At 36.3% G+C, this 12485-nt stretch overlaps 1 protein-coding gene across 1 annotated transcript; it reads right to left on the bottom strand.

The window, feature by feature from the left end:
• Positions 1-4204: 4204 nt before the first annotated feature.
• Positions 4205-12226, bottom strand: CER3 (Fatty acid hydroxylase superfamily). The gene is made up of 11 exons (XM_089152711.1): positions 12099-12226; positions 11770-11990; positions 11449-11681; positions 11102-11321; positions 10198-10319; positions 9803-10059; positions 9544-9651; positions 8761-8967; positions 7072-7182; positions 6790-6963; positions 4205-4641 (listed from the first exon to the last, which is right to left on the bottom strand). The coding sequence occupies exons 1-11, from the start codon at positions 12147-12149 to the stop codon at positions 4486-4488; spliced, it is 1860 nt and encodes a 619-aa protein (XP_089008837.1). The 5' UTR covers positions 12150-12226; the 3' UTR covers positions 4205-4485.
• Positions 12227-12485: the final 259 nt, after the last annotated feature.

The following is a 12485-nucleotide window of genomic DNA, read 5'->3' as shown; positions in this document are numbered from 1 at the left end:
GTCTTGTGGGGGCCTTCCAATATATTACACTAGCACTGCTTGATCTTGCATTCTTTGTCAACAAATTGTGTCAGTTTCTTGCATCTTCTACGGAAGATCATTGGCCTGCCCTCAAATGCGTACTTCGGTATCTTAAGAGAACAATTCTCTATAGTTTTCACTTGATAGCCTCTCTTACTTGTTCTCTTACAGCTTACACTGATGCTGGGTTGGATGGTCTGATGATCAAAAGTCTACAGGAGGGTTTCTCATATTTCTTGGATCCAATTTAGTCTCATGGCAGCCATGTGACCAAACCACTATTGCTCATTTTAGTACAGAGAGTGAAATCAGGCTTTGACTCTTGCTACCATTGAGCTCACTTGGTAGCAGTCTCTACTTAAGGAGATAGGAATCCCTCAAACATCACCTCCTATACTGTGATGTGACTATGTTGGCGCTACTTATCTCTCTGCAAACCTTGTTTTTCATCATGCACGAAGTGCATTGAGGTGGATTTTCATTTTAGCTAACAGGGTTGCCAAGGGTGCACTTGTTGTGCGATTTCTCTCCACCAAATATCAATAAGCCCTCATTTTAACCAAAAGACTAAATGTCTCTCGTTTTCAAAGTCTGAGGTTCAAGCTCAAGCTTCTCTATGGACCTTTGACTTTGTAGGAGGGTGTTAGAGATATTACATAAATACTCTTTGTATTTTTGCGTTGACTTATGTATCCTTATTGTATCTATAATTACTCAATAAAACCTCTGTTGAAGATAGAGATATTATAGATTCACTTTTGTATGTTCACAAGGCATTTGATAAACTTGTTTTAGAAACAAAAACACTATCAACAGGGTTTTAACAGAGTTCTTATATTAAGAATGCCAAATTCCATAAATAACCCTCTCTAAACTCTTTCACCTAAATCTAAACAATACCCAACTTTTGCTTCAAGAAACACAATCAACAACAAAATAGAAATTTTCATAAATTCCAATTTATGTTTAAAAAATCACCTATCACAATTTTATCAAATGATTTATGACTGATTTTTCGTCTTTTGAAGCAACAAACGCTACTGTCTTTCAATAGGTTATCAAACGGGTCCTTAGTTATTGATAGATGCTTCAATTGATGGCTTTCCTGAAGGTGGACTCGCCACCATCCACTTCATCTTTTTGTTTCATTTCGTTTTAACATTTTCCTTCATTTGACACAAAATGATAAATTAGCAAAACAAAATTTGATGTTTGCTGTAGAACTATTGCGTAATGGTAGAATTACGTACTGTAATCTTAATTTTGTTTGTTGTATTGAAACTGGATTGACGTTAACTAGAAACTTCTATAAAAGTTTTCACTTCGTTGAAATGAGCTATTAATAAGAAAATGCTGATCTTCTTCTTTGTATTTTTCAACTAAAAGATCATATACCTGTCAGAAGAAAAAGAATACAAGTTAAAAAACCCGAAACAGTACCCAAATAGACGACGAGAGTCACACCCCTAATTTTGGCATGACCATCAATGGGAAAGCAAGAGCTACCGTACTATGAAAAAAAGAAGAAAAAAAATTATGAAACCTAGAGGAAGCCTACTACTTCTTTTGGTAAGAAGGGGAAGTCTACAATGGCCATCAACATATTTGTAGCTCAACCTCCCTAGAAGTAAGGAAGAAAATCATGAGGTAGAAAACCTCAAATTTGTTGAAGGCCTTGGCAATTGAGAAATCTTGCATTCTGATGGAAAGCTAAGAAGAGATGGCTAGAAAGGCATCCAAGATAGCTAGAAATGTTAATGGCAATGCTCAAATATAATTATCGACTTGTTCTAGCGCTTATTGTCTTGGTTAATAAAAGGTGTCCGCAGTGCACGAGGCTTTTTATTCAAACTTGAACTTGTTAGCATCAAATTTGTGCATCAAATCAGTTCATGAACTATGCAACTTCAAATTCAACTTCAACACAATCGAGAAAGAACCATCCTTTTCTTTTTTCATTGAAAGCTTTATTAAAAGAACACAGTGCCCCAGAGAAAACTGGGGAAACAAACCCCAGCTAACAAAAAGATGAAAGATGAAAGATGACAAGAATTCATATAAGCATGTCTTTGAATCCAGGGATCAACCATTAGAAATCTAATGTACTGTGTCTCATGATAGATTTCACGTGGTTAGAACATATTGGATATAAATCTTAGTTAGGATATGATCCGATATGCATACTTTAATCTTGGTTTTGACCTCAAACTCTGCAGCTTCCCAGATTTGATATTAAAGTACTTAGGACTAGAGATGATTCATCTACGACAATGAGATGCTGTCAGCTTTCCTAGTCATTTGAATGGACCTTGATGCTCATTTCATCTGCTGCACTATTTACAGGTCTTCCTCTCATATGGATCCTCTGTCCTGTTGACATGACTAGAATAACTCATACTTGAATTGCACCAGTTGTTCGTTTGGACACCATAAGGTTGATACTTGCTATAGCTGCTCAAAAAAATTTGAAAGTATATTAACTCATTGTCAATTCAGCATCCTTAAATTGTTTGTTGTAGAGAGAAATCTATTTTGAGCAACCAACAGGCTTTGTGAAAGAAGGAGAAGATGATAAGGTATATGTCAGGTTCTAACGCTAGCTGAGGGAAATTGGGGGTCTGAGAAGGAAGAGAGAACTCAGAGAAGTAGAGAGATAGATCAGAGAGGAGGTTATAAATGCTCAATGCCTTTTCATTATACGTATGGTACGACTATATATGGGTCTCATAGACTGTATTACATAACTGTGGTCTCATAGACCAATACATTCTTCTGGATACTTCTTACATTAGATGGTATAGTCGGTGAGATAAGTGGGGTGGGTTCTATTTCTCTTGGGCCTTACTGGGCTCGCCTCATCTGGATTGTTCGTGACATTGCCCGTGAGGGAGTCAGATCTGCTGGAAGAGGTGCCACGAGTGGGGCTTCCCCAACACAGGGTTTCAATAGGGAGATATGGAAGACTGGATGCATGCGTGATCCCTTCGGCAACTGTAGTTTATAGGAAACTTTGCCGATGCAGAGAAGGAAGACATATGGTTCGTAATAACGTCCGGACAAATTTGACAAAGACAATGAACAATTGTCGTTTGACGGTAAGGTTGTAGGCGTACATAGACCAAGTCGCCTAGCTGAAATTCTTTGTCTTAGCGTTTGCGATCAGCCTAAAGCTTGGTTTGTTCCTGTGCGCAACAAAGGTTTTCCTTGAGGGAATGGAGTACTGAGCCCCTATCTTGTAGTTCAGAATCTACCGTAGTGTTGGAAGAAGTGTTGGGTATATAGCGAACCAATGTGGGTGTTGGATGATCGTATAATGCTTGATAGGGGGTGCAATCCAGAGAGGAATGATGATTAGTATTGTAGGAATACTCTGCCCTAGCTAAGAATTTTGGCCACTAATGCAGTTTGTCAATGACAAAGCATCGCAAATAGGTTTCCAAGCAGCGATTGAGTGCCTTTGTCTGACCATTGCTTTGTGGGTGGTATGCCAAGTTCATTGACAAAGTGGTGCCTTGTAGTTGAAGAAGGTCCTGCTAAAAGTTGTTAAGGAACATGGGATCGTGATTGCTAACAATGGAACTAGGGAGGCCGTGCAATTTGATCACTTCTATCATGAAGTAGGGTCGTACCGTTCAGCTGAAGCAGAGTTGATTGCAGCCACACCTGCAGTGAATCAATCTATGTGGCTAAGTAGAATTCTAGTTGATCTTAACTTGGAGTAGAAGAAAACCGCAGAGATTCTTGTTGACACCAAGCTGCAATTGCTATCTCTAATCCTGTGTTTCATGGGAAAACAAGTACTTTATCACTAAGCTATTCTTCTTAAAAGGAAAGTACAGAAAGATGGAGCTATTGTTCCTGCTGTCTACTGCAATATAGAAGATCAGGTTGTAGATGTTTTGACCAAGTCACTGCTGATTAGCAACTTTGAAGTTTTGAGGTCAAAGCTTGGTGATTGCAGCTCCTAAAGCAATTGGAGTGTTGGGAGTAATGTTTAGGACTGCCTCAAGGATCGTGGTTTAGTAGATTGAATTTTTCAAAATTTAGATCCTATTTAGTGGTTTTGGTGGATTTGTTAGTGGGTTGTTACTGGTTAAGTCGTAACATTTTCTACAGAAAATGTATTGAATTCAGTCTCCTGCCAAAAAGGTCTCTCTCAACTCTCCGTTTTCTGTGCTGCTATTTTTACTTGCTGCTGCAATTTTTCTTTCTTCCCTTCTCAAGATAACAACAAATGTTATTCCATTGGACAATGGCATGCTTCACAGCTTCAACAGAGATTTCTTTATTATGGAATACATCATCAGAATAATTTCTTCATATGCTATAAGGATTATTATCAATCAAACAAATGCATGAGCCAACTTGTGAATTTGTGACTCATTGCATGTTTTCTTTTGTGAATACAGATTAGACATATAAAATAGAGAGAGAGAGGATTCAGTTGTTTCTATAGGAATGTAACTAGAATGGGCGAAAACCGTGCTTTAATGCAGCTTTCCACACTACATCGATCCTTTCCACATCAATGGCTCCAACTTCATGATGAGTCCATCCTTCCAGAAGATGAACCAACCCACCCGCATGACAGGCATGGACTACTCCTCTTTCCATTGTGTACTGCTTCAAAATAACAACTTGTATTAATAACTCAGACCCAAAACATATATGATATCAAATATTTTTCTGTGACAAGTGAATCGTATTCATATAATATGGAACCTAAAAATGGCTTAATTAAGATATCATATAGCCGTTGATGGTCGATTAGGGTTAGGTATTTCTGATCTTGAGTCGGTTGGGCTCTGCCTTGTCTAATTTTATTTTCTTCTTCTATGTTCTTCTTGTCCATGATATGACCTAGCAGAACTCTGGACCCTCTACCCTTAAAAGTAGAGGATAATATCATCATGAGCGGCGCCCTTAGAGAAGAAAGCGGGTGGCGCATCCAGCAATCAAACTACTTCCCAAATTCACCAGGGTTGGCGAGTCAAGGCAACATGAAATATCCGTCTCGTAGCGCCAGACGGCACCTCAGCGGAAGGACTGCTCTATTTCACTGGGCACGAACAAAGTAAGCCCCCCCCTTTTTTTTTTTCCTTTCTTCTTTATGAATCGGGTATAGAACCAATGGGGATGCTTGGTTCAGCCAGATGACCTACCCTCCCATATTATTATGGGATAATTACTATTGCTTAAGTAATATAGTGCTATATTATTATGGGATAATTACTTGCTTAATATTATTTTATCCCCTACTTTTTGAAATTACTAATTCAATCTTCAATTTTGCATGTAATTACTATTGCCTCCTACCTCGTGTTCTTTGCAATATTTTTTCCCCTACTTTTTGTTCTATTCAATCTTCAATTTTGCTGTTTTTTGCCTCCTCGTGATCGTGTTATTATGACATGGCATATTTTATTTGTCTAAAAATTTCGACCCGCGTCGCACACCTAGCTATAGTGGGCGAGTCTCCCAGCGGGGATTTTTCGCATCTACAAGGATTCGATACCAGAATCTTGCTTAAGATGACCAAGTCGCTTACCACTTGGACCAACCCCGTTGGTTTTGTTTATGTTATTTTTAATTTTGTTATTTATTTTCCAGTTTAATGTTATTAATTTAAGAAGTTTCTATTTCCATTAGATTGTTATTTATTTATTGTCTAATTTGATGTTAACAATTTTAAGAAGTTCATACTATCAATAGGGTTTTTTTTTCCTTCTTCTAAATCCAAAGTGAAAAATTTTTCATGTGATTTTTTTTTTCTTTTCTAAATGAAGTAATTTCATATGATTTCATAAAAAGCGGTGGATTCTTTTAATAATAAAGTTACAATACAAGGAGACAAGAGTAATTATCCCTATTATCATCTATCTGAAAGGTAAAACTATCGAACCCTAAACCCTCCCTGCAGTCAAGGATAATCTGAAACTATCAGATCCAATCATGAAGGCTGATCAAGATTGAACTTATAGGTCAACAACTCATGTCTTGGTGTGCAAGCTGAACCGACAAATGGAGTAAAAGCTGCCAGTCATCTTTAATTATGGGAGGTGGGTAATTAAGCTTGCAGTTGAGTAGTTGGTAGCTCTCTCTCGAGGAGGTACAGTAGGGATGAGTAGTTCGGCCTTAATTTACATCAATAAAGGGAGTATGGATCAACTACTCCTACGGGGAGATGTCATCACACTCCACATGATGAAAATTAAAAGAGGTACGATATTATTCTATTAGTCTAAGTTCTTGATGTGGGAAAAGTTCTTAGAGAATTTAATGAATACATAAGTTGGGATCCATACACTAAGGGTCTGTTTGGTTATATGAGTCTGGAGATTTTCAAATATCTAGCTAGAGATCTCAAATCTGTGGAATCATAATTCATAAAATTAACTATTTGGTTAACTGAATATGTAGAATGAAATCTGTGGATTCATCTGTGATTTTTGTGAATGTGCAAATATTTAGCGTTGTTATAAGAGGGATGGATTTCACCCCAGCCTAAAACTACGATTATGTTTTGTGTAAAAAGAGATCTTTAAATTTCAGAATCCAAAATTTCCAACCAACGGATAAATCTCTCTTCTGTCCGAGATTTCAAATTTCTGGATCATGTGCACGCCCTACGCTAATCCTTCGTCTCAAAGGCAAATATCTACAACTTCTGAATGAATCTTAAACATGCTGTCCGGCAATCCTTCTTGTGCATTTCTTACAGTAATAAGGGTGAGGGTGAGAATGAGTAAACGTAGATGGGTTTCATACCTCACAAGAACCAAGGCCCTCGACATCTGAAGGAAGTCTCATGGCTGCAAGATCACCAAAGGTACAGTCTCTTCTGAAAGGAATCACCTTTGGGACCACAAATTGATGGAAATGAGTTCCTTTTGGAGCCCAGCTTTGTTCTCTTGGTGTCAACCACTTCCCTACTATCCATGTCTGATTCAAAATCCACAAAACAAACCCAAATCTTGCTCAATTAAATTCATAATGTGCTATTAATAAGGCAAAGAGTTTGTAGGCCATTGGCATGAAATACTATAGTACCTTGCAGTTTTGGGCTGCTTGGTGCTTTGTTACTTGCACTAGGTAGCTTTGGAACTCTGGTTCTGCTTCCTTCTGTATCTTTTGAAATCTATCAGTTGATAAGGTTAGCATCTGCAATTCAAAAAATGAAAATATATTAAGACCCCATTCTTGTCATTACAAGATTAAGTGATTCATATTATTTCTTTTAGGTAAAATATCAGTTGTAGTAAAAATAACCCCCTTTTTTTTTTATATATTTATAAACATATTAAATATTTACATACATCCTTATTGGTCTAACCAATGACAACCCCAGTATTATTGACTAAACATCGAATGATTAATATCCCCATGCACGTAGTCATAGTCTTCTTAATTAGAAGTGAAACCATAAATATACTACCTAACAATTACTATTGATTACGATGTATGAAAACAAACGATGCCTTCTTCAATTCGAGTTATGAACCTGTGAATTTACACGAGAAAGAAAACGATTTAAGCTTTGGATCAGCCATTTTTAAAAGCTAAGATTTTATCCAATTATCTTCAATGATTTGTCTTGGTGTCCCCATATTAAGAATTGACAACTGGGTCAGTTTCGTTTCACAAATTTGTTAATGGTTCATGTGATTGCAATTAGGATAAAAGTGAATGGTTGGTTGATTTGAGCCCCCACTATATGCAACTATTAGGAGATTTGGACTTTTTTTTTCTTTCTTTGGTTTGCCAACCCTGGTTTATAAATCGATGTTCGACCCGCGTCACACACCTGGCTACGGTGGGTGAGTCTCCCAGCGGGGATTTTTTATATCCACAAGAATTCGATACCGGAACCTTACTTAAGCGAACCAAGCTGCTTACCACTTGGACCAACCCCCTATTAAGTGACAAGTTGCAATTCTAGAATTTGGAACTTGCTACTTAGTAGAAGAATATATTTTATTATAATCTAAATTTACATATCAAACTTTGAAGGTGAACCTGGACAATCCGAAGGACCGATCTGATCAGTTTTTTTATGTTCATATGTTTTTTCTGTAAGGTTATTCTAAAATTTGATATTTTTTACCTAAAGTTTTTGCATGAGAGTTTTTATAATGTTATTTTGACGGTTGGTTGAAAGATATCTATTATAATATTTTTCTTACATAGTAAAATATATTCTTCTTCATCAATGGACATAGAAGACCGCAATGACATGTAAACCTGGTTAAATCTCTAACTTCCTTTAATTTATCTTTATTTATGCTTTCTTTTCATTTTTTCTAACAAAAAATTATTAATGATCATTTTAATACATATCTTCATTTAATAAATTAAAACCCAAGAAAATATTATTTTTTGTGTCAACTTTCATGCTATTTAGGCAGAGTTAAAGCTGTCCTTATAATCATAAATTCAGTGTTTGGCTCTAAAGTTATACATAATAGTAACATTCATTAATAGAATTGTGTGTTTTTCGTTCTTTTGCTTGTTCTGTATTTTTGTTCTTTAATTTTCTCTTTAATTCCCTAACACATACTTACGGACCATTAACCACAAAAATTAAACTAGGTAGAATTATTTAGTTTTGAGGTATGATTTGTTAAGAATAGTTATTTAAAGCACATGGGATGATTAAGAATGGATTAAGCATATCATGTTAACAAAATTATCATAGTTATGGATAACCAAATTACTTGAAAAAAGAAGAGGGTTACGTACCATTACACGAACACGTCGACGACATAGATAAAGAGCAATGGCCCTTCCGAGCTTTGAAGTAGCACCTGTTAGAAACACTTCCTTGACATCTTCCTTAATCTCATTCAGAATCACAGCGGCTGTCAAAGTATTTCCATGAACCACTCTTACTTTGAGATTTGGGAGTTTATTAACGAATAAAGTACCACCTCCATTAAGAGCTTCATTCTATGAAAACCATTTTTCACCAACAAAATTTTTTTTATTAGTTAATAATTTAGTTAACCTTGCATTAAAGCTTTCAAGTGAAATCCTCCAAATGACATTGTAGGAATATAAGTAATTATGTATGTAAAGTAAATGAATGATCTATAAACAACAAAATGAAAATAAACAACTTTTGATTCAACCGCAAAATAGATGAAATTGCTAAAAGAAAATTCAGATTATCAACATATTTATGGTTGAAATGGTCCCCTCTCCATTAATATATATTTTATCTTATTTGAATATTATGGGTTTTATCTATTATATATTCCTGACCTGATAAAAAATAAATAAATAAAATTGATGTGTCAGATCACAGTTGATAAATAAATAAATAAATAAATCCAACTAAACCATCTTTACATAGATTTAACATCTATTATAACATAAGTTAAAGGATTTGATACAACATATCGTATTTTTTGTTCAGAAAATTTTGGAGCCAGATATTTTTGAGAAATATCAAATTAGGTTTCAAAATAAATTTGGCATGTTCCTTTTCTGAGCGAACAAGAGAGACAGAAGTAGATAACGAACCTTATTTAAAGCTGCAAGGCTTATGACTTTCACACCCAACCGATCAGCCTTGAGGATAGCTTCTTCTATCTGTTTATTAATGTTATCCGCAGCAAATGGCAAGAAATACTGCCAAAATGGATAAGAGAAATTGTATATATTAATTGATGATCACTCGAGGAGACGGTAGGTAATCAGGCTCTCTAGATTTAACAAAAATTTCGAGAACCTTTCTAACAGAAGATCTTGGATTTTTCAACTTATATTCTTACGTACTCACCTGGAAACCATATCTAGGAACAGTCCATGTGTGTTGCAATCGACCCTTAATACTGTATGAACACACCGTGAAGACCTTAGCTGAAGCCCACATCATTAACATCACCAAGAAAGAAATAGGCCAAAAAGGGAGAAGAAAAAATCTAATTGTAAATGGCGTCGAAGAGAACGATCGGAGAAAGAATGGTACATGCATCGCTGCCATAATGTCGACGACATGGGCTAGAAAGATGAAATCTGGAACTCTCGCTTTGTTGCCTGCACCATATTGAACAAAACATATTCATGCAAGCATCTCCAAAGAAATGAACTTGGCTAGGAAGTTCTATGTAAGCCATATTTGAATGGTAGCTAGTAAACCATCTCTGTTAAATAGGTAGGATTTGAGAGATATACCTGAGCTCATCTTCTTGTGCAACTCCCAGGAATTTTGGTTTACAGTGTTGCCCAAAGCATCATAGAGAGGCATAAAGAGGCAGAAATTGGTATTCATCTCTGAGTGATGGAGGTTATGATATCTGCATTATTTTTAGTTTAAAAAAAAAATGGTCAGTATCATCTCATCATCTCTGATGTGATTGTGAATAATCTTAGTAGCTTATAATCTTTCTTTCAATTGCATTAAACTGGGAATGGAGATTTATATGCTCCAGCCAATGGGGGAGTGTCAAAACTATTCTCTGTGATAGGAATAGTTTGTCCATAATCTTCATGCTAGACAGAGTTGTACCATGGATGTTCCAGGTTCTGAGCGCAGTGGGGTCCTTTGAGACCTTATGTCTTTTTCTTATAAATAAAGAACAGTAACTTGATATTAGAAATCAAGCTAGCCACATGGTCTATTCTCTAAGGTCCTTGTGAATTCACCAAAAAAAAGGTCCTTGTGATGGATCTCTCCTCTTTTCTGATCCTTGATTTTGATTGCAGATTCTGGTTTCTAACAACTGTATGTACCTCTTTGGTTTAAAACATTTAAAGAGTATGTCACAGTGGCCCTGTGTTGTGTAGTACTGATCCATTCACAGTGAGTACAAAGGAATCTAGCATTCAAGGGGGCGGGACCAAATGAAGGACAATAAGACTGTAAATTAGATTTGAAGTAGAAAAAATGGGTGAAGGACAGTAGTGTTTAAAGAGTTCTGCATTTTCAGAAGCATAGACCACTGGCAGCAGCTCAAAAGGGCTAGCAGTTAAAGAAGTAATAAGAATATATAGAAGTAGACATAACTCTGGATCTCAATTCCATATTAAGTGATCAAAAAAATATCTGTGAAAGCAATATTTCTAATTAAATACTTACGTTGGTGTATAAAGGAGATATTTGAGGAATGGAAAGGTCTCATAGATCCCATGAGGAATTACTTCTACATTGCTGTGTCCCAAGCATCTGAAGAAATCAAACATCAATACATAGCCATAGATCAAACTCTTTGATCCATATCCAGTCATGGAAGCTCCCAATATAGGTGTCCCTATAATTGCACTCAGTATGAGGTGTTCCAGAAAAGTTGAATTGCCAGCTGTAACATAAAGAACAAAGAAAATCCATTTAAAGTCCAAAAGCAAATTGGGTGGGAAACATTAAATCTGTATTCAATGTATCCAGAAAATTAAATGAACTTCGGGGTTTTGTTAAATTCTTCATACCAGTGAAAGGGTGAGGCACTAGAGACCCATGGTGAAAAGAATGGTAATTTGTGAAGAGATAGTCACTATGGAAGCATCTATGTATAACATAGTATAGAGGCTCTGAGACACATATGTGGAGTATCAAAGCATAGATGCACCCTCTTGTGTTCCAAGCAGGAAGGTTGGTCAGGAAAGGAAAGCAGTAGCAGGCAAGGGATGCAAGGAAGGCATGAAGAATTAAGAAATTGTCCCTGTCAAAAATAAATAAATAAATAAAATGTAACCTTTAGCATATGCTGATTCAAGAAATGGAAAGGATTTGATCATGAAGAACAATACCAGTCCCATTCCCTATCAATTTGCTTAAAATCGCAGTTGCGTTGATGAATCTCACGGTGCTGATTAAGGAACATCATTCCATTGTAAGAGCTCCATAGCTCATGAATTAGACCTCTAAGACAACAGATGAGGAGAATATGAAAGCACCAATTATCCTTCTGGGTTTCATCTCCCAATCTTGAAAGGAAGAATTTTGTAATAAGAGGACCATATAACAGATACTGTTATCACAGAAAGATGAAGCAGAAAAAAGAAAAGAATCAGAAACAAGTATTAAAAGTAAGAAACCAAATAAAAAGATTGTTAACTTCAATGAGGTCAGGCCATGCCTTGAAGTTTCCCAAGTTTTCCCATGGCCATCTGGACAAAGGACCAACCATCTTCTTTGCTCTTTCTTGATCTTCTCCTTGGAGTGAACTGTCTCTGATACCAGCCCTCACAACCTCCCCTTTATACAAGTTCTTCAAAAAAATACCGAAGTTTTGATGGGGAAAGTAAACAAGAGTCAACGTACAGATAAACCGAAATTGAATTGTTCAATAAACGGGAGAATAACACAAAGTAAAAGCTCAATACTGTTAGAGAGAGAGAACGAGAGAGAGAGAGAAAAGGGGTAATAAGAAAGGAGAAACTATCCCCGATAACTAAAGGGTTTGTTTTCTACCCTACCTGTCTTTCCTGAAACTTCAACTTCTACTGGGCCCTTCTCAAAGCCC

The sequence above is a fragment of the Hakea prostrata genome, chromosome 4 (assembly GCF_041222555.1).
Source record: "Hakea prostrata isolate BN-2017 chromosome 4, UWA_Hpros_2, whole genome shotgun sequence".
NCBI classification, from domain to species: domain Eukaryota; kingdom Viridiplantae; phylum Streptophyta; class Magnoliopsida; order Proteales; family Proteaceae; genus Hakea; species Hakea prostrata.
This window is presented reverse-complemented; position numbering and strand designations above follow the sequence as displayed.

Excerpts from the sequence above, each read along its gene's own strand:
- CER3 (XM_089152711.1), bottom strand. The coding sequence starts at position 12,149 with ATGGTTGGTCCTTTGTCCAGATGGCCATGGGAAAACTTGGGAAACTTC. Across the intron at positions 10,060-10,197 it reads GCACAAGAAGATGAGCTCAG|GCAACAAAGCGAGAGTTCCA; the intron begins GTATATCTCTCA and ends AATATGGTGCAG. Across the intron at positions 8,968-9,543 it reads GCCTTGCAGCTTTAAATAAG|AATGAAGCTCTTAATGGAGG; the intron begins GTTCGTTATCTA and ends TGGTTTTCATAG.